This window comes from Carcharhinus amblyrhynchos, unplaced genomic scaffold, assembly GCF_965287045.1.
Source record: "Carcharhinus amblyrhynchos unplaced genomic scaffold, sCarAmb.v2.hapA scaffold_37, whole genome shotgun sequence".
Classification (NCBI taxonomy): domain Eukaryota; kingdom Metazoa; phylum Chordata; class Chondrichthyes; order Carcharhiniformes; family Carcharhinidae; genus Carcharhinus; species Carcharhinus amblyrhynchos.
The window spans coordinates 3,790,479-3,812,204 of record NW_027649778.1 but is presented as its reverse complement, the minus strand read 5'-3'; the positions used below and the strand labels follow the sequence as shown (position 1 = coordinate 3,812,204).

General features: G+C 47.9%; 1 protein-coding gene across 5 annotated transcripts in view; it reads right to left on the bottom strand.

Moving 5' to 3' along the window:
* Positions 1-429: 429 nt before the first annotated feature.
* The window catches only part of clip3 (CAP-GLY domain containing linker protein 3), a 57,586-nt gene continuing 36,289 nt past the window's right edge, over positions 430-21,726 (bottom strand). For 2 of the 5 annotated variants that reach the window (XM_080218338.1, XM_080218339.1), the window contains exons 11-14: positions 19,589-19,712; positions 17,705-17,769; positions 14,365-14,437; positions 430-6,320 (exon numbers count right to left, since the gene is read on the bottom strand). In XM_080218338.1, coding sequence (XP_080074464.1) covers positions 6,266-6,320; positions 14,365-14,437; positions 17,705-17,769; positions 19,589-19,712 — 317 coding nt within the window. In that variant the 3' untranslated portion in view covers positions 430-6,265. Of the gene's footprint in view, positions 6,321-9,501; positions 9,771-10,979; positions 11,691-14,364; positions 14,438-17,704; positions 17,770-19,588; positions 19,713-21,726 lie in introns of those variants that run through there. The other 3 variants (XM_080218341.1, XM_080218342.1, XM_080218340.1) reach the window with 3 other exon arrangements.

Here is a 21,726-nt window from a genome sequence, read left to right as displayed (position 1 = left end):
AAGACCCAACTGGTCCATCCTTGCATTGCCAACTTTGGTTGGACATATTCCAGGAGCCTCTGACCAAAACGCTTCTCATACATCAAGCCTTTCATTTCCGGGATCATTCTCATGAACCTCCTCTGGATCCTGTCCAGTGTTAGTACATCCTTCCTTAGATCCAGGGCCCAAAATTCCTCACCATATTCCAAATATGGTCTGACCAGAGCCTTCTACAGCCTCAGGAGCACATCCCTGCTCTTGTATTCTAGCCCTCTCAACATGAATGCTAACATTGCACTCACCTTCCTGACTACTGACTTAACCTGCAAGTTAACCACTGGCCCGTAAGAAGATGGAAGGAACCAAGGATCTAAAGGACAGGCTCGCTGTGAAGATGGCACAGAAATGGCACCATTCATTACAAAAAGACACCATAACCATTGAGGGTAAAATGCACATAGAAATATGTTTATTTAAGCAGGATCATAGATACATGCCTGTTGCAACAGATCATTCAGAAATACATGGTCTCCACAGAAAGAGAATGTGCATTGATTAGGCATGCCATCACTCACAGGGCTGCAGACTTAAGTTAATAGCAATAGAAGCAAAGAAAACTGTCAACCCATAAAAACCAGCAAGGCTTAAAGAAAACAGGAAAATTCTGCCCTCCAGTCCGCAAGAACAGTCATCCCTACTTACCTTCTGGTTGGCATAGGCGCCTTAACTCTTCACCAAAGCTGCAAGAACACCATTTAGAAAGATTGTTAGAAAGTTCATTCCCCAGACAGCGGGGACAGTGGGCATTTGCGGTGAATCACCAAGTCTCGTGAAGTCTGTAATCTCTCAGGTTGGATTCCCAGGCTCGTGTCCAGTCAACTAATCTCAGCCGCAACAATAGTTTGCAGCCCGTTACAGTTACCCCACACGTGCCGCGAGAGACAGAGAGAGAGAGAGAGAGAGAGGATAAAACAGTTCTGTCAGCAGTTATCCTGCTGGAATTGTGCGGATGTGAGCATTAGACTGAGGGTCTGCAGGAAACTGCCTGGGATTTTTCCTCCGCTCCCCAGTCTGAATAGACTCCAGTATCTCATTGATTTTAACTCTCAGGTAAAGAACAGTCTTTGTGGGGAAGGTTTATGAGGGCAGGTCCCAGGTCTTATCACACACAAGATGACCATTCAGCCCTTCATTTCTGTGCTTGTCCTTTGAAAGACTCATCCAAATTAATCCCACTTTCCTTGAACAATTTCCCGACAATCTATCCTTATCAAGTAAAAAAGCAATGAATGCTGTCAGTTCTAGGAGGCAAATATTAGAACACACAATGACCACGGAAATGATACAGCATAGAAGGGAGGGGACATTCGGCCCATCTTGTCCAGGCCGACCCAAATCCCACCTTCCTGCACCCGGCCCATAGCCCTTAGCTTACAGCACTTAAGATGCTGATCCAGATGCTTTTGAAACACAGGGTCTCTGTCTTCACCACAAACTCAGACATCCACCACCCTCTGTGTGAAAAAAAGTCTTCCCTCATGCTAACCCTTCTGCTGCTTAGCTTGTATCTACGGTTCCTGGTTTTTTTGAACATTCTGCCAAGAGAAACTGGTTCCTCCAGTTTGCTCTCTCCCCACCCCTTCACAAAACTAAAAACCTTAGTGAAGTAACAGGCATTGAACACAGTGGGTTAGCACTGCTGCCTCACAGTGCCAGGGGCCTGGGTTCTAATCCCGGCTTGGGTCACTGTCTGTGTGGAGTTTGCACATTTTCCCTGTGTCTGCATGGGTTTCCTTCCACACTCCAAAGATGTGCAGGTTAGGTGGATTGGCCATGCTAAATTGTCCCTTAGTTTCAGGGGGGCTAGCTAGGGTAAATACATGGGGTTATGGGGATAGGGCCTGGATGGCACTGGGGTCAGTGCAGACTTGATGGGCTGAATTCTGTGACATGCTTAGGGGTTCACAACCATTTTCATCGTAGCTTCACAAAGATTCACTCTTCTATCAAGCCTGGAGCACTGTCACATCGAGAACTGCCTTTTGAAGAGTAACAGTGCAGCTAGTTCCTAACGAGCTGACCCAAAAAGTGGGGGATTCAAAACGGTAGACCGGATAATCGGAACAGATGTCAAATCAAAGAGGGCAAACCTTTGAGGTGAAAGGTGGGGGGAGGGGGTAAGAGTTTTCCTGAAAATCGGGATGGAATGGAGCTGAAATGGATGGGACTATGATAGGAGTGGGATGTGGGATTGAGAAACAAGAGCTGTGTGGGTTGAGGGTTGGAAAATTGGGACAGGTCAAACTGAACGGAACGATAGCAAGACATGGCGTGGGGGTCGGGGGGGGGGGCAAGGATGAGATACAACATAACTCAGATCTGTATCAATACCACGGAGGAATTGTGCAACAGTGGCTAAGAAGAAAATTAATATATATTTTGAAATAATGAGGTGGAGATGCCGGCATTGGACTGGGCTGGGCACAGTAAGAAATCTCACAACATCAAGTTAGAGTCCAACAGGTTTATCTGGAATCATGAGCTTTAGGAGCGCTGCCCCTTCATCAGGTGAGTAGAACCAGGTTCAATTCCACCAACTCAGAGCAGCGCTCCAAAATCTCGTGGTTCCAAATAAAGCTGTTGGACTTTAACCTGGTGTTTTGAGATTTAAAAATAAAGTTTAACGGCCCTCTACTCTGCACTAACCTGATCACGTGAGCATGTAGGGAGGATAGGGAGGTGGGGGGCATGCGGACGGGCCAAAGGTCTGTTGATCTTGGGTGGGATTTCCTGGTTTTGGGGCAAGCGCAGCCAGAGCCCCCACGCACCCCCCCCCCCCCAAAGAATCTGGCTTCACAGCGCTGCCTTCCTTGGCCAAATAGCCCTCCAACTCATTGCCCGGCTTATCAGCGTTGGGAGGGTTGCACCCAGAACCGAGGAGGGGGGGTTGGAGGCAGGGGAAGCAAGGGGCCTTTTCGCAACGTGGAATGAAAGATTTGCATTTCCATAGCACCTTTCACAACCTCAGGATGTTTTGCAGTGCTTCACAACCAATGAGGTGTAGACACTGTAACAATGTGACACGACGGCCAATTAGCACGCAACACATTCCTACAAATGGCAACAAGATAAATGACCAAATAAATGTTTTAGTAATATCAAAGGGTTAAATATTGGGCAGGGCAGAATCATAAGTACTATTAAGGGGTAGGTACACAATGGGACTAATTTAACAGATGGCACTGACCCTTTAGGTGGACACTCACACCGATGCCAGGGGAGATTCCCTGGCTGTGCATTTCCCGCTGGGAAGTGGCGTGTTGTTTGCTAGTGACGGGATTCTCCACTCCCGCTGCTATCAGTGGAAATTCCCATTGATGTCCAGCGGGAAACACGTGGGCGGGGAGAGTTCACTGCCAGCAGGACTGGAGAATCCTGCTGGCTTCTGCTTAATAAAATCTGAGAGGAACTTTCAGATGTTAGCGTCCACCGTTCTCTGACAAAACCTCTCAAGCGATTTAATTTGCGATAACCGTGACTGTGGAAGAGGGGGCAGAGGAAACAGGGCAGAGGGTGGGGCAAATGTGGGGAGGCATACAATGATAGGAGGGCAGAGGGGGCAATGAGGGGAGGGAGAGCCAGTCCCATAGCTTCACTACAAATGCAAACACATTTCCAACATCATTATTCTCAGGGACAAGAGGAATTCACCAAGTTATGTTAAGTAACAACAAAGGCGAGGGGATTTAAAAAACACAATTTGCAGTCGTTAATGGAATAATTCCAACAATCAAATTACAAAAACCCAATGTATTAGTAACACATTTAACCAAAAACATCAAGAATTTCCAATGCTTCTCACTACATTTCTATTGGTTTGTCTCTCTGTCCGTCTATCCACATTACTATTTTCCCTTCAAAAAAATTTCCAATCCTATAGCTGCCAAATTTACCGTGATTCACACACACACATGCGTGCACGCACACACACACTCACACACACAAGTTAAATACAACACATTTTTTTTTACATTGATCAGTAGGTACATCAAGGTAGTAAGTCCTGGGAGAAGGTGGCTTGTGTTTCCAGATTCTATTTCACATTCGTAACAGCTCTGCTCTTGGAGCTGTCAGGTCACTATTTTTTCCACAAATCTAAAACTAGACACAGGGCAGAACAGAGGAGAAAGGGGTGATGAGGGGAGGGGGGAAGAGGATGGAGGGAGACCAGCTTCTGGCGTCCTCATCTTCATTGTGCCAATCAGGGCCAGTAACGGTGACCGTATGAGTCAAAATCTGCTTTTATTATGAGCATTTTGAGGATTTTTTTTACTGGCAACCACTCTGATTCAGTGAAAATGTAACTAAAATTCCTCAAGTCCCACCAAAGACATGCTAAACTATAAATCAGAACTCTTATTCTTTACTTCAAATGGGCTTTATTTATTATTGTGTAGAATTCCAGACTTCACAGAACCCTTTCAGCACAGAAGGCCATTTGGCCCATTGAGCCTGACAACAATCCCATTCAGACCCTATCCCCGTAATGCCATGTACTTACCCTGCTAATCCCCCTGACACTAAGGGGCAATTTAGCATGGCCAATCCCCCTAACTCACACATCTTTGGACACAAAAGGGGCAATTTACTATGGCCAATCCACCAACCTACACATCTTGGGGCACAAAGGGCAATTTAGCACGGCCAATGCACCCTAACCAGCATGTCTTTCAGACTGTGGGAGGAAACTGGAGCACTAGAAGGAAGCAGACATGGGAAGAACGTGCAGACTCCGCACAGTCACCCAAGCCGGGAATTGAACCCGGATCCCTGGCACTGTGAGGCAGCAATGCTAACCACTGCTGCCTCTCTGAGCTGCCCTGTAACAGTTCAGCAGCAAAGTTTGGACCCACACTTGCCCTGGGGATTTAACCCCGGGAACTGAACTTAGTTTGACAAGCCCATGCCACAAACTGCATTGGCCTCCAATCTGAGTGCGCGGATCGGAAAAGTCCATGTTTTGGAACTAAAGGATCCACGTTGAAATAAAAGACACGTAGAAAAATAGTCATTCTGTAAATGAGATCCTGGAAATTACAAAGGTAGGGGTTAGGGATTGAAAATATTAGTGCAAATTAATTGAAACGAGGTTCGTATCAGTAATTAAACTAACAGGGACATCCTGGTCAAATTCAGTCAGAAGGTGAGTAAGGCCAGGTGATATCTCCCAATAATATCAATCCATCGGGATAAAAGAAGTGAAACAGGAAGATCCCAAGCCTTGCCAATTTAGCCAGCCTCAGTCAGGGCTGAGTTTGAGAACACGAACCCATCCACTCCTCCAGGATACGGTGGGGGGGGGATAGGAGGAGGTGGGAATGATGCCAAGGTTCCTGTCACTGACCAATACCCCACCACTCTGGCTTGGACGGGCACATGTGGGGGGAGGGGGGGGGTTGCTGTAGAGTGAGGGCAAAATTTAGCTGCGATGCTTCCAGTAGCCAAATAGCCTGACCCACTCAATGCCGAGGCTCAGCCAGAAAGGAGTCACAATGTCTTCGAGTAGAGGGATTGGGGGGTGGGGTGGGGGAGAATGAGAAAACAAAGATTAAGTTATTGGCAAATCGTGATTTAAAAAAAACTAATTGGGTCAGATGTGATCACTCCAGGCAGCGGTGCAAATGTAAACCTTTCCTGAACTTTATTTTTGGTTTGCCAACTTCGACCAGTAATCAGCACTTTATTGATTTGTTCCCGTAAAACTGAACCCCTCGATAATTCACCCTCCCTTGCTGAATCTTAGTAATCCCTTAAAAATCCCACACACATCCCTTAACACGCTCATATATACAGCAAAGACAATTCGCAAGGGGGAACATGACCCTCATAGGGAGGGTACCTATATTCTCAGTTCTATGGTACAGGCCATAACTCTGACAGTAAATGCTCCCTCGGCTTTTACCATTCAAATAATAGAGGAATCACAAACCAACTTCACACTCATTTATATATATATATATATAAATATATATATATATATATAAAATGTGTATATATCATCAATCAGTCAGCATTAAAGGAAAGGTCATTTCATCTATTTAAACTACTATGGAATGCAGGGATACTTAGTCAAGTTACAAGGCACTAGAATCAACTATGACTGCATCTGGCTGAACTAGTATCTAAGGTCGTGACTGGCAGTCTTTCTCCAAAGCACAAATAAAGAACAGAGTGGAGGAGGAAGAGTCCGAGGAGGAAGGTGAGGAGGATTTTTTTTTGATATTTACGATTGCATTTCCGTTCGCAACATCCACGGGAACCAACAACAAAAGAGTAATCTGTAACGAGAAGAGGCAAGAGAGGGGAGAGCGTTGAGACAGAGGATATTTCAGAAATACAGAGGAGCGAAGATTTGGAGAAGGCTGTTCCAGACCCCACAGAGGATGAGCTCGAATCAATCCCAATCCCCCATCCAACCCCAGCCCCTCACCTTGCTGACTCACTTCTACATAATGGTCGGAAATTCCAGCAGTGTTCCAAAGAAATGGGGCACAGCAGGAGTCAGCGCCGTACTGGAACCCAGGGAGACCACATTCTTGCAGCTAAATACCATCGAGTCTCCCTCCTGTCAGTCCCACACTCCATCCTTCAGCACATATCCCCAACTGGAGAAGTCCTTAGCATCGGCTAAGCTGGAGTCTGCGAAGGCCTCCGCATTGGGGAAGAGGTACAGGCACAGGGTACTGGGTACAGGGAACAGGTACAGGCTCAGGATACTGGGTACAGGCTCAGGATACTGGGTACAGGGAACAGGTACAGGCACAGGGTACTGGGTACAGGGAACAGGTACTGGTACAGGGTACTGGGTACTGGGTACAGGTACTGACACAGGGTACTGGGTACAGGGAACAGGTGCTAACCCAGGGTACTGGGGGTACAGGGAACAGGTACTGGCACAGGGTACTGGGTACAGTTACTAACACTGGATATAGGGGGAAACTGGTACTAACACAGCGTACTGGGTACAGGGGGAATGGGTACTGACCCAGGATACTGGGTACAGCGGGACAGGTACTGACCCAGGATACTGGGTACAGGGTACTGGGTACAGGTAGTGGCAGTAAGAAGTCTCACATCACCAGGTTAAAGTCCAAAAGGTTTATTACAACCTGGTGTTGTGAGACTTTTTACTGTGTTTACCCCAGTCCAACACTGGCAACTCTGCAGCACAGGGTACGGGGTTCAAGAAACAAGTACTAACCCAGGGTACTGGGTACAGCAGAACAGGTATTGGGACAAAGTACTGGGTACAGGGAACAGGTAGTGCTCAGGGTACTGGGTACAAGGAACAGGTAGTGCCCTGGGTACTGGGTACAGAGGAACAGGTACTGGCTACAGGGAACACATTGGCACAGGGTACCAGTAAAAGGGAACACCTACTGGCACAGGATACTGGGTACAGGGAACAGGTACTAGTAAAGGGTACTTGCAACAAGGTATTGGGTTCAGGGGCTAATCCAGGATACTGAGTACAGGATACAAGGGACAAGTACTGGCACAGAGTACTAGGTACAGGGAGGCAGGTACTGGCAACAGTGTATTTGGTACAGGGACTAACAGTACTGGGTACAGGGTACAGGTACTGGCACAGGGAACAGGTACTGGGTACAAGGAACAGAGTACAGGTACTGAGTACAGGGTACTGGGTACAGGTACTGGCACAGGGTACTGGGTACAGGTACTGGCACAGGGTACTGGGTACAGCAAACAGGTACAGGTTCTGACAAAGGATCATCCAGACTCAAAACATTGGCTCTATTCTCTCTCCACAGATGCTGTCAGACCTGCCGAGATTTTCCAGCATTTTCTGTTTTTGCTTCAGATTCCAGCATCCGCAGTAATTTGCTTTTATCTCAGGTACCAGCCCTTGACAGATTAAAAACCACTTTCAGATAAACTTAGTCAGGTGCTGTATTCCTCAACCTCACACAAGAAACAGAAGCTGGAGTGGTCTTCACCAGTCAGGGCGTTGAGTACAGAAGTTGGGACATTATGGCTGGCACTCTGCCACCCTGCCCACCACAGAATTGACGCGGGCGAGAGTCCAACAACAGAAGTCTCTGTTGACCTCAGGCGAGAATTTCCGGTCTTGCCCGAGCGATGCTGTAAAATCCCACCCTCAGTTACAGTTGTATAACGTGTTGATGAGGCCGCACTTGGAGCATTGTGTACAGTTTTGGTTGCCCCGTTATAGGATAACCTGGAAAGAGATGTACGAGCATGTTGCCAGGACAAGTGGGCCTGAGTTATAGGGAGAGGTTGGCCAGACTAGGACTTGGGTCGTAGGAGAACAGGGGGGGTAATCTTATTGAGGTGTATAAAATCATGAGGAGCATCGACAGGATGCACACACAGTCTTTTTCCCAGGGAGAACTAGAAGGCAGAGGTTTAAGGTGAGAGGAGAAAGATTTAAATGGGGCCTGAGGGGCAACTTCTTCACACAGAGGGTGGTGCCTGTGTGGAATGAGCCGTCAGCGAAAGTGGTTGAGGCAGATACAATAGCAACATTAAAAAGCATTTGGATATGTACGGGAAATGGTTGGAGGGATATGGGCCAAACGTGGACAATTGGGACTAACTGGGAGAGCACCATGGTCGACATGGACTGGTTGGGCTGAAGGGCCTATTTCTGCGCTGTACTGCTCTGTGTCTCTATCCATACTCCATGAAAATGGGACAGTGAGTGGCAACGGAATACTGACAGTGGAGTGGAGGTGGGTGCGGTGGGGAAGTTGGGGTTCACAGCCATGCTTGATCCAGTCCCTGCTGGGACATCCAAACATGCACACGTTCCAGTAAGGGACACTCAGAGGTTAATGTACCAACTGTGGGAGATGATACCAAAGCCTCAAGAATACAAGAGCAGGGATGTACTTCTGAGGCTGTATAAGGCTCTGGTCAGACCCCATTTGGAGTATTGTGAGCGGTTTTGGGCCCTGTAGCTAAGGAAGGATGTGCTGGCCTTGGAGAGGGTCCAGAGGAGGTTCACAAGAATGCTCCCTGGAATGAAGAGCTTGTCCTATGAGAAAGGTTGAGGACTCTGGGTTTGTACTCATTGGAGTTTAGAAGGGTGAGGGGGGATCTTATTGAAACTTACAGGATACTGCGAGGCCTGGATAGAGTGGACGTGGAAAGGATGTTTCCACTAGCAGGAAAAACTAGAACCAGAGGGACACAACCTCAGGTTAAAGGGATGATCCTTTAAAACAGAGATGAGGAGGAATTTCTTCAGCCAGAGGGTGGGGAATCTGTGGAACTCTTTGCTGCAGAAGGCTGTGGGGGCCGGGTCATTGAGTGTCTTTAAGACAGAGATAGATAGGTTCTTGATGAATAAGGGGATCAGGGGTTATGGGGAAAAGGCAGAACGGGGATGAGAAAAATATCAGCTATGATTGAATGGCGGAGCAGACTTGATGGGCCGAGTGGCCTAATTCTGCTCCTATGTCCTATGGTCTTATTGTCTTGAAGTCACAAAGTTGAACCTACCAATATTCCTGTGGCTCCATTCCATCACCGGGCAGTGAGTTTACCAACTGAGTTTGTTTTACATGCCAGGAATAACACAACAAAAAGAGGCAGGAGGGATGGGAGTCACATTCTCTCATCTAAACCAAATCCACAGGCTGCCTCCCATCCCTCCAACCCAACCCTTTGAAAGCTTCCTTTCAGATACAATGCCCGAGAGTTTAGCTGCCCGTCCATCTCCGCCTCGTTCTCAGTGTCCACTCCTACACGTGAAACAATGCCAAAGGGTGTTAGAAAATGCAAAATAAAAATCTTCCCATCAACATACCAGTGGGTACACATTATTAGATGTGGGTTTCTTCAGAAAATCCAAAAGTGCTGTATTTTAACCAGCCTGTAAGATAGCAGCGACTCAGAACAGCACTTCCAATAGTCAGGATCAGCCTTTGTCAAGGAAAGGGAATCTCGCTATTCACACCTTGCTTCTGGACATCAAACTGTTTCCCTTCCTCAAAAGGGGTTTCCAATTAAGTGTTACAATGGGCCCCCTGTGTGGGTTTGAACATGCCATGCTCTGGAAGCTGTGCCAGTGTTTATCCTCATCACTCACTGCCCCAATACCAAAAAGTCACAGGACAGGAGTGAAGGAGAGCGCGGCGGCTCAATAACTCCAGGAGCAAGTGTCACCGCAGCTCCATCAGCCCGGAGTCTGTGAGGCCACGGCGGACATTTCCCCATTGTCATTTGGCGGGGGCGGAATCGGAAAGAAGCTTTGAGCTGGGTGGATAAGGGGTAGTGATATTACCCAATGAAGGAACAGTGCTGTAAATTAAGTTGCCATGGCAATGACGCCCTGAAAGGTCAAATGCTGATGACGCATCGCTGAGGGAGTTGGATACTGAGCTTGAACACATGCAGGGGAGCTGAATCACCTCCAACAGACAAACCTGGCCTGGCCTCTTGCTGTGCAATTGCAACAAATAAACACACTCACTCTCTCGCGCACGCGCACTCACTCTCTCTCTCTCTCTCACACACACGCGCACTCACTCTCTCGCGCACGCGCACTCACTCTCTCGCATATACACACAATGTCTTGTTGGCATGTTATTAACAACACGCAGGATTAGAATCACAGGGAACAACTACAATAATTAGTTCATAGGTGGCTCAGATGTCAATTTTAAAAACTAGTCAATTCAAAAGGTCATTTAGACTGTTATTTTGAAGTTTAAAAAGTTTATTTATTAGTGTCACAAGTAAGCTAACATTAACGCTGCAATGAAGTTACTGTGAAAATTCCCTAGTCGCCACACTCCGGTACCTGTTCGGGTACACTGAGGGAGAATTTAGCACGGCCAATGCACCATTACCAGCACGTCTTTCAGACTGTGGGACGAAACCGGAGCACCCAGCACAGTGGTTAGCACCGCTGCTTCACAGCGTCAGGGACCCGGGTTCTATTCCCAGCCTTGGGTCACTCTCTGTGTGGAGTTTGCACGTTCCTCCCATGTCTGCGTTGGTTTCCTCCGGGTGCTCCATTTTCCTCCCACAGTCCAAAGACATGCGAGTTAGCTGGATTGGCCATGATAAATTGCCCCTTAGTGTCAGGGGCATTAGCAGGGTAAATATGTGGGGTTACGGGATTAGGGCCTGGGTGCAGACTCAATGCGCCAAATGGCCTTCTTTTGCACTGTAGGGATTCTATGATTCACCTGGGGTAACCCAAGCAGACACGGGGAGAATGTGCAAACTCCACACAGACAGAGACCCGAGCCGGGAATCGAACCCAGGTCCCTGGCACTGTTTCAACTGTGATGGAAAAAGCCCTGATGAAAATATGCCAAGCATTTGACAACAAGAAGTAACATTTTGCAAATGGGAAAGTGCACAAGGAGGATGGGAATTTTAATAGGTGAAAGATTAATTTTATTTTTTGCACAGCTCAGTGTACGAGGCTGATCCAACTCCCTTGTTGAAACTCAGTAACTCCTTTCAAATCGCTCAGTAATCGCCCTCTTTGACAACGTCCAAACCAGCAATTAATGAGGAAAAAAAAAGTTCCATCAAAGTCTGGGGTAAAAGTTTGATCTTCAGAAGATGCACTGGTGACGAGATGTTCCCTTTCCAATTAACCCTTTGAATTCCACATGTTCTTTGTAAAGCTCACACTCTCCCGCGGTCTTCCATGTATTACAGCGTAGGAGGAAAAATGATCTTTCTGAGTTAAACCAGCTGCATGGGATACAACTCTTGTGATCTCACATGAATTAGTGAAAGGCCAATGGACCTCACTGTGCAGTGAACCCCAAAGCCTTCAAAGGGTTAATTTATATCAATAATCTCTTAATTACAATGACACAGTGCTCCCTCACACAATTGTGAAAGGCGAAGAGAGATCAAGGGTTGCGTCAAGAAACACACTGTGGCAGAAGAACCTACGTCGAGTGCCCTGCAATATTCCCAGCACCTTACAGGAGCCCCGAGTTTATTGCCTTCAACAAAACAGCAATGGAGTGGAAGAGGGAGGAGTGCTGAACTTTGGGGTAGCACAGTGGTTAGCGCTGCTCCAGGGACCCAGGTTCGATTCCCGGCTTGGGTCACTGTCTGTGTGGAGTCTGCATATTCTCCCGGAGGTGCTGGAGTGTGGTGACTAGGGGATTTCACAGTAACTTCATTGAGGTGTTAATGTAAGCCTAGTTGTGACAATAATAAATAAACTATTGTGGAAGGGGGTAAAGGGGAGAAAATTGAGGATGAGATCCCTACAGTGCAGATGAAGGCCATTTGGCCCATTGAGTCTGCACCAACAACAATTCCACCCAGGCCCTATCCCCGTAACCACACATATTGACCCCACTAATCTCTCTAACTATGCATCCCAGGGCAATTTAGCATGGCCAATGCACCCTAACCAGCACGTCTTTCGGATTGTGGGAGGAAACCGGAACACCCGGAGGAAACCCACGCAGACATGGGGAGAACATGCAAACTCCACACAGAGTGACCCAAGCTGGGAATCGAACCCAGGGTCCCTGGCACTGAGACAGCAGTGCTAACCACTGTGCCATCCTGAACCAGCATGTTGGGAATCACTTAAACCAAAATAAATGTCCGCATCATGATTTCCCTTTACACACGGAACAGCAGCTTAGTGAGGGAGCGCTGAACGTCACACCATTGATCTTCAAGCCAGGAGGTTGAAGAAACGTCTCTCTGGCAACACGCCGAGGGGAGAAGGAAAGGAGATGAACAATTGCAGCAATAGCCCAAGCCTGTTGCCAACACTGATGGACTATCCAACATGGTGGCAGCTTTCTCCCACCTCATACAGCTGAGTCATCTGCTCAGGATCGGGGGGGCCACCTGCTGCCACGTCGGATAGAGACCAGGAACGCAGTTTATTCCCGGTCAGAAATGTCCGGGTTGCCACCAGAGATTGCCAAGTTCAAGACAAACCATCCCAGTGGCAGCGGCCCCCGTCACGGTCTCTTCAGGTTCAAAACCAATTTGGACAAGTTTACCGTCAACAGCGAGATCATAATCGGCACACACGGGAGGGTCAAATCTCAGAGTGGCAAGAGATCGGTTCGAATCAAATTGTTTGAAAGGAACTTCACGCTCAGTTCAAATATTGTGGTCCATGAACTGCTTTTGATAGAAGTCACCTTCCAAAGCGAGTTCACACAATACGTGAACGTTCTTCACCTCAGCTGGCACGTTACGTTCTCCACCTGCTGCACGTGTCATGTACCATTCTCCAGGCAGTCTGCTCTGCCAGTCTCTGACCTGGGTCACCGGGGACTTGTCACAGTGACGGAACTAATAGACATTTTGCTATCAGTGCATCACAGAGATTGAGGGAAAGTTCTCTAACACACGCAGCCACGTACATTGTGAAAGAAGTGGCAATCGTGTGACAAATATTTAGGTGACTGACAGTGCCAAAGATCGAAGCATTGATGCTTGATAGGGCAACACAGTGGTTAGCACTGCTGCCTCACAGCACCAGGGACCTGGGTTTGATTCCCGGTTGGGATCACTGTCTGTACGGAGTCTATGCATTCCCCCCATGTCTGCGTGGGTTTCCTCTGGGTGCTCTGGTTTCCTTCCACAGTCCAAAAGATGTGCTGGTTAGGGTGCATCGGCCGTGCTAAACTCTCCCTCAGTGTACCCAAACAGAGTGTGGGGACTAGGCTAGTTTCACAGTAACTTCATTGCAGTGTTAATGTAAGCCTGTTTGATCTAAAACAAAACAGAAAATGGTCAGGAATTCCCATTCCATTTCACTTCAGGTTTTGTTTTGACTGGTTCGGTTTATTTTCTCAAATTGTTGTTTATTTTAAGTTTAAAGCTTATTTATTAGCGTCACAAGTAGGCTTACATTAACACTGCAATGAAGTTCCTGTGAAAATCCCCTAGTTGCCACACTCCGGTGCCTGTTCGGGTACACCGAGGGAGAATTTAGCACAGCCAATGCACCCTAACTAGCACGTCGTTCGGACTGTGGGAGGAAACCGAAGCACCCAGAGGAAACCCACACAGACATGGGGGAGAATGTGCAGACCCCACACAGACAATGACCCGAGCCGGGAATCGAACCAGGGCCCCTGGCACAGTGAGACAACAGTGCTAACCCAATGCAGCCAGTCACACCTTGTCTGGCACATGTTTTGTGGAAGAGGAGTGAGAGTTGGAGAGGGTTATTATTACCGAGAGAGGTTGCTGGGAAATATTAGACTGCAGTGTCGGGAGAACTGGTCATTAACATTTCAGCAGGAGGTGGAGAAGGAAACTTTCACTATACTATCCCTTATTTTGAAAGTGCACACTGCCTGATTCAGGGTAATGCCTTACCTGGATATAGAACTCTCTGATGCAATGTCTTTCGGAGTCCTCACAGCTGCTAAATTCCTCTTGGGTTGAGTCACTGTGGAGACAGAAGATGAATCTTACATAAGAACATAAGAAATAGGAGCAGGAGTAGGCCATCTAGCCCTTCGAGCCTGCCCCGCCATTCAATAAGATCATGGCTGATCTGTTGTGGCTCAGTTCCACTTTCCTGCCCTCTCCCCATAACCCTTAATCCCCTCTCTTATCAAAAACCCATCAACCCGCTTCTTAAAAATATTTAGCGAGGCAGCCTCCACCACTTCAACGGGCAGAGAATTCCAGAGATTCACCACCCTTTGAGTGAAGAAGTTCCTCCTCAACTCCGTTCTAAACCGCCTCCCCTTTATCTTGAGGCTGTGCCCCCTAGTCCTACTGTCTTTGAGCCGGAAGAGTCTCTCCACCTCTATCCTATCCATCCCATTCTTCATCTTATACGTCTCAATGAGATCTCCCCTCATCCTTCTAAACTCTAACGAGTACAAGCCTAGTTTATTCAGCCTCTCCTCATAGCTCAACCCCCTCAACTCCGGTATCAGCCTAGTAAACCTCCTCTGCACTCCCTCCAAAGCCAAAATATCTTTGCGCAGGTGCGGCGCCCAAAACTGCACACAGTACTCCAGCTGCGGCCTCACCAATGCCCTATACAGCTGCAGCAAGACCTCCCTACTTTTATATTCAATCCCCCTCGCTATGAAGGCCAGCATCCCATTCGCCTTCCTGACCACCTGCTGCACCTGCAAGCTGGGTTTTTGCGACTCATGCACAAGGACCCCGAGGTCCCTCTGCACCGTCGCCTGCTGCAGTTTTTCGCCACGTAAGTAATAATCCTTCCTACCATTCTTCCTACCAAAGTGGACCACCTCACACTTGCCAACATTAAATTCCATTTGCTATTTCCTGGCCCATTCGCCCAGCCTATCTAGATCCTTCTGCAGACTCTCCACACCCTCCGCACAAGTTGCCGTTCCCCAATCTTGGTGTCATCAGCAAATTTCGACACCCTACACTCGGTTCCCTCCTCCAGATCATCTATGTAAATGGTAAAAAGCTGAGGCCCCAGCACCGACCCCTGGGGCACTCCACTAGTCACCATCCGCCAATCCGAATAGCACCCATTGACCCCCACTCTCTGCCTCCTATTTGACAACCAATCCTCTATCCACGCTAACACCCTACCCCCAACTCCATGTCCCCCGACCTTCTGCAATAACCTCTTGTGAGGTACCTTGTCAAACGCCTTCTGAAAATCCAGAAAGACCACATCCACCGGCTCTCCTCTATCCACCGCCCTCGACACATCCTCATAGAACTCCAGTAAATTTGTCAGACACGACTTCCCTTTAATGAAACCGTGCTGCGTCTGCTCTATCAAGCAATTCCCTTCAAGATGCCTCGCAATTTCCTCCTTAATGACAGATTCTAACATTTTACCTACCACAGACGTTAAACGAACCGGCCTGTAATTCCCCGCCTTTTGCCTGGCACCCTTCTTAAACAACGGCATAACATTAGCCGTTAGAATCACAGAATCTTAGAATCACAGAAACCCTATCGTGCAGAAAGAAGCCATTCAGTCCATCAAGTCAGCACCAACAACATCCTGCCCAGGTTCTATCCCTATAACCTCATGTATTGACCCTGCTAATCCCCGATACTAGGGTCCAATTAGCATGGCCAATTCACCTAACTCACACATCTTTGGACTGTGGGAGGAAGCCAGAGCACTCAGAGGAAACTCACGGGGAGAACGTGCTGACAACGTTTTGAGTCTTTGCCAGACCTCTATTCTCTCTGCAAGATGCTGTCAGACCTGCTGAGATTTTCCAGCATTTTCTGTGTTTGCCACTCTGTTATATGTTGGGGGTTTGGGGTTCACACCATCCCTTTAAGGGTGCCAGTCATGTGACCTGGAGACGGGCCTAGTTTCTCCCAGGGTGACCCTGGTTAAGCAGTCTAGCCCCTTACAGTGGGTCAGTGCACATCTATAAAGCTTTCTCTGGTGTTAGTTTAAAGTTTATTTATTATTGTCACAAGTGGCTTACATTAACACTGCAATGAAGTTACTGTAAAAATCCCCTAGTCGCCACATGCCGGCGCCTGTTCAGGTACACTGTGGGAGAATTTAGCACGGCCAATGCACTTAACCAGCAGTCTTTTGGACTGTGGGAGGAAACTGGAGCACCCGGAGGAAACCCACACAGACATGGGGAGGACATGCAGGCTCCACACAGACAGTGACCCGAGACTGGAATTGACCCTGGGTCCTGGCACTGTCACACATGCTGACACACACACATACAGAATTCTGGTCACCCTATTATAGAAAGGATATTATTAAACTAGAAAGAATGCAGAAAATATTTACTAGGATGCTACCGGGACTTGATGGTTTGAGTTATAAGGAGAGCCTGGATAGACTGGGACTTCTTTTCTCTGGAGCATAGAGAGTTGAGGAGTGATCTTACAGAGGTCTATAAAATAATGAGGGGCATGGATCAGCTAGAATAGTCAATACTTTTTCCCAAGGGGAAGTCTAAAACTAGAGGGCATCGGTTTAAGGTGAGAGGGGAGAGATACAAAAGGGTCCAGAGGGGACAATTTTTTCCACACAGAGGGTGGTGAGTGTCTGGAACGAGCTGCCAGAGGCAATAGCAGAGGCGGGTATAATGTTGTCTTTTAAAAAGCGTTTAGACAGTTGCATGGGTAAGATGGGTATAGACGGATATGGGCCAAACGTGGGAATTGGGATTAGCTTAGGGGTTTAAAAAAAAAGGGTGGCATGGAAAGGTTAGGCCGAAGATCTTTCCATGGTTAGGTCTATCTTGTACCCTTTCCTACAATTGTGGAACTCTGTGTCCTACAATTTACAGGCTTCTATTACCTGGTTTAACATTAATGGGATCACTCTTTCATTGAGCCAGCACAGCACAATGGGCCAAACAGCCTCCTTCTGTGCTATATGAGTCTCTAATAGTTCACCTTCCAAACTCACGACCACTTCCATCTAGAAGGACAAGGGCAGCAGATACTTGGGACGACCGCCACCTGCAAGTTTCCCTCTGAGCCGCTCACCATCCTGACTTGGAAACGTATCGGCCGTTCCTTCGCAATCGCTGGGTCAAATTCCTGGAATTCCCTCCCTAATGGCATTGTGGGTCAACCCACAGCACGTGGACTGCTGCGATTCAAGAAGGCAGCTCACCACCACCTTCTCAAGGGGCAACTAGGGATGGGCAATAAATGCTGGCCCAGCCCATGAATAAAAAAAGTGCCTCTTTGCCCTGTTAAAGCAATAGAAACTTACTTGTTACTTGGTGAATTTTTTTGCCAACTGTGCTGTCACTCAGGGGACCCTTCGGGCCAGCAATCCTACAGTTGCAAAAGAAGAAGACAGTGTTAATGTTGATGTCCCTCCCAACATTGGCATAGATCTCATTTCTTTTTGCAGAATAATGCAGTTTGCCAGCGTGGGTCCGCAGGAAGAGAGATTTGAGAGAGGCCATTTTTTTGGTTGGTAATTCTCACAGCAGATCCCGGCCCACTGTGAAATGATGGGTCATACCTGGACACTGAGGGTGGGAGTTAAGAGAATGGGGTCATCAGAGGGCAGGGGCCCCGATTGGGGTGAGGGGTGGGGGTGGTTGGATCAGGTTCGGGAGGAGATGTGGGGTCGGGTATGGGGGAGTCTCATGCGGCTGGGGTGGAAGCTGGCAATTTAAATGACTTTGTCGGCTGGATCATCGCACAGCGCGATCGTCCAGGGGGAATCTGGTGTTTCTGGACAATTCCCGCGTAAACCCTAACCTGGGAACTTCCCAGAGGAATTCTCTGGAACGTAGCCCAACCCAGATCCGACACGGGGGGGGGGGGCAGGAAGTTACGGGCACTGTCAACGTTTTGTAGAATCCCTACAGTGCAGGAGGAGGCCATTCGGCCCATCGAGTCTGCGCTGATTCTCTTGACAGAGCATCTTACCCAGGCCCTATCCCTGTAACCCCAACTATAATTCCCCTACACATATCACGACTCTAAAGGACAATTTATCATGGCCAAAGCATCTAACCAGCACATCTTTGGAGTGTGGGAGGAAACCAGAGCACCCAAAGGAAACCCACGCAGACACGGGGAGAATGTGCAGACTCCACACAAAGTGATTCATCTTCCGTTGCCAGGATTGCTGTCGGTGCAGGATCAATGGGCCAAAATGGTCTCTTTCTGGAGGGTATTAGCTATGAGGAGAGGTTGGATAAACTCGGTTTGTTCTCGCTGGAAGGCTAGGGGGGTGGGGGGGGGGAGCGACCTGATAGAGGTTTATGGCATGGACAGAGTGGATAAGTTTAGGGTACCCTCTGTCCTAGGGTAGAAAAGTCAAGTACTAGGGGACACGGGTTCAAGGTGCGTGGGGATGTGTGAGGCAAGTTTTTTTATGCAGAGGGTGGTGAATGTCTGGGGCGCCTGGGGAGGGGATGGGAGCAGGTACGATAGAGGCATATAAGGGACACCTAGACGAATTCATGAATAGGATGGGAATACGGACTCCGTAAGTGCGTACGGTTTTAGTTTAGGCAGGTATCATGATTGGCGCAGGCTTGGAGGGCTGAAGGGCCTGTTCCTGTACTGTACTTTGTTCTCGCTGCACTGTAGGGATTCTGTGATTCATCTTCCGAGGCCAGGACTGAACCCGGGTCCCGGGTTCCTGGCGTTGTGAGAGCAGCAGTGCTAACCACCTCTTCAATATAACTGTCTACTGTCAGGCTCAGAGTGGAACCTGAAGCCTCTGATTCAGAGGGGAAAAGTTACCCACTGAGCCACAGGTGTCACCCTCACCAGAACAGCTTTCGAGCACTGAAATCTCCAAACGGCCATTAGTCTCATCCAATGTCTACAGAACGAGGAGGGATGATGAATAATATCTCCTCGGCTAAAGGAGGAAAAAAAATCAAACCATGGGAGCAACGGTGGGGATGGTTGGGTTTAAATGTTAACTGGCTCAGAATGGCCCAGGGTGAGGCCTCACATGTTGGAGTAATGAAGCTTCTTTAGTAAAACTCTTTCTTTAAAAAAAGATTTAATAAAGAAACTTAATTATTCCAACACTTGGGCCATTCCAAGCCAATTAATGTTAAATTTGGCAGCTTCACAAGGGGCCCTCTGGACACAAGAACACAACATATCAACTGAATGTTACCTCTGCACTCTGGAGGGAGGGGCAAACACTCCATATTTTGGAGAACAAGTGTAATACCGCACACCAAACACTGAACCATCGTGTTTCCCGGTCGCCTTGTCCAGCTCAATACCGTACCAGTACCCTGGAGAAAAAAAAAACAGCAAACAGCTTTGACTTACAACAGAGAAATCAATATGAACAACCAACTTTTTTTTTATTCATTTGAGGGACATGGGTATCGCTGGCCGGCAAGCATTTATTGCCCATTCCCTAGTTAGCCGAGGGTAGTTGAGAGTCAACCACATTGCTGTGGCTCTGGAGTCACATGTAGGCCAGACCGGGTAAGGACGGCAGATTTCCTTCCCTAAAGGGGCATTAGTGAACCAGATGGGTTTTTCTGACAGTGGTTTCACGGTCATCAGTAGATTCTTAATTCTAGATTTTTTTTATTGAACTTAAATTCCACCATCTGCCGTGGTGGGATTTGAACCCGGGTCCCCAGAACATTAGCTGAGTTCCTGGATTCATACTTTAGCAATAATACCACTAGACCACCACTTCCCCTGAGCAACAACACAGATTAAAACCAAAGCAAAATACTGCAATGTTGGGAATCTGAAATAAAAACAGAAAAATGCAGGAAAACCCAACAGATCTGGCAGCGTCTGCGGAGAAATAAACAAGAGTTAATGTTTCGAGTCCCTACGACCCTCCTCCAGAGGTTTTCTCAGCCCTGGGACGCAGTCACACAGACTCTGGATATTAACTCCCTTTCTCTCTCCACACATACTGCCAGGCCTGTGCAATTTTCCCAGCATTTTCCTGTTTTAATTTCAGTTTAAATAGTTAATAGACAACTAATAAAAATTAGAAAAGGCTGGGGACACACAGCAGGTCAGCAGGGAGCGGCACGGTGGCACAGTGTTGCACTGCTGCCTCACAGTGCCAAGGACCTGAGTTTGATTCCCAGCTTGGGTCACTGTCTGTGCGGAGTCTGCACATTCTCCCCATGTCTGCGTGGGTTTCCTCTGGGTGCTCCGGATTCCTCCCACAGTCCAAAAGACGTGCTGGTTAGGATGCATTGGCCGTGCTAAATTCTCCCTCAGTGTAACCTGAACAGGCATCAGAGTGTGGTGACGAGGGGATTTTCACAGTAACTTCATTACAGTGTTAAGTAAACCTATGTGTGACACGAATAAATAAACTTTTAACAGGTCAGGAGAGAGGAAGGTAGGGTTTTCGAGTGTCTGATCCTCACAATGTCTCATCAGATCATAGAACAGAGATCGTAGAAACCCTGCAGTTCTGAAGGAGGCCATTCAGCCCATCAAGTCTGCATTGACCCCTATCTGCATAACCCCACACATTTATACTGCTAATCCCCCTGACAGTAAGGAAAAATTTAACATGACCAATTAACCATGTTACAGGTGAAGAAGTTTCCAGAACAAATGGCCTTGTGCGGACTCAGACCTAGCTCCTCCTTTCTCGATAGCAAAGGGTAGTCAACATCCAGGAACAGGTCTGGATATAAGCTGAGTGACCGACTTGAAGCAATGGCTTCACTGAGGGGTAATTCCTCATGGATTTAACATGAGTTAATTCAGGAGTGTCACCATCTGTCCACTGGTATCCGTGCCACACGTATTCCGGAAGCTAGGAGACCAACATCTGTGTCGATAGATAACCCGGCTGGTGTTGGGGTGTGGTAACTTCCTGATTATGTTACTGTTTGAAGTTTATTTATTAGTGTCATGAGTAAGCTTACATTAACACTGCAATGAAGTTACTGTGAAAATCCCCTAGTCGCCACACTCCGGCACCTGTTTGGTTACACTGAAGGAGTATTTACAATGACCAATGCACCCTAACCAGCATGTCTTTCAGACTGCAGGAGGAAACCGAAGCACCCGGAGGAAACCCACGCAGACATGGGGAGAACGTGCAAACTCCACACAATGACCCAAGCCAGGAATCGAACCCGGGTCCCTGGCACTGTGAGGCAGCAATGCTAACCACTGGGCCGCCCTGTTGGGATTGTTGTCGGTGCAGGCTCGATGGGCCAAAGGCTGTTGGGATTCTATGGTTACTGGTAGGTCTTTGAACCCCATTTGAGAGTAAGCCACATCACTGTGGATCTGGAATCGCGTGTAACA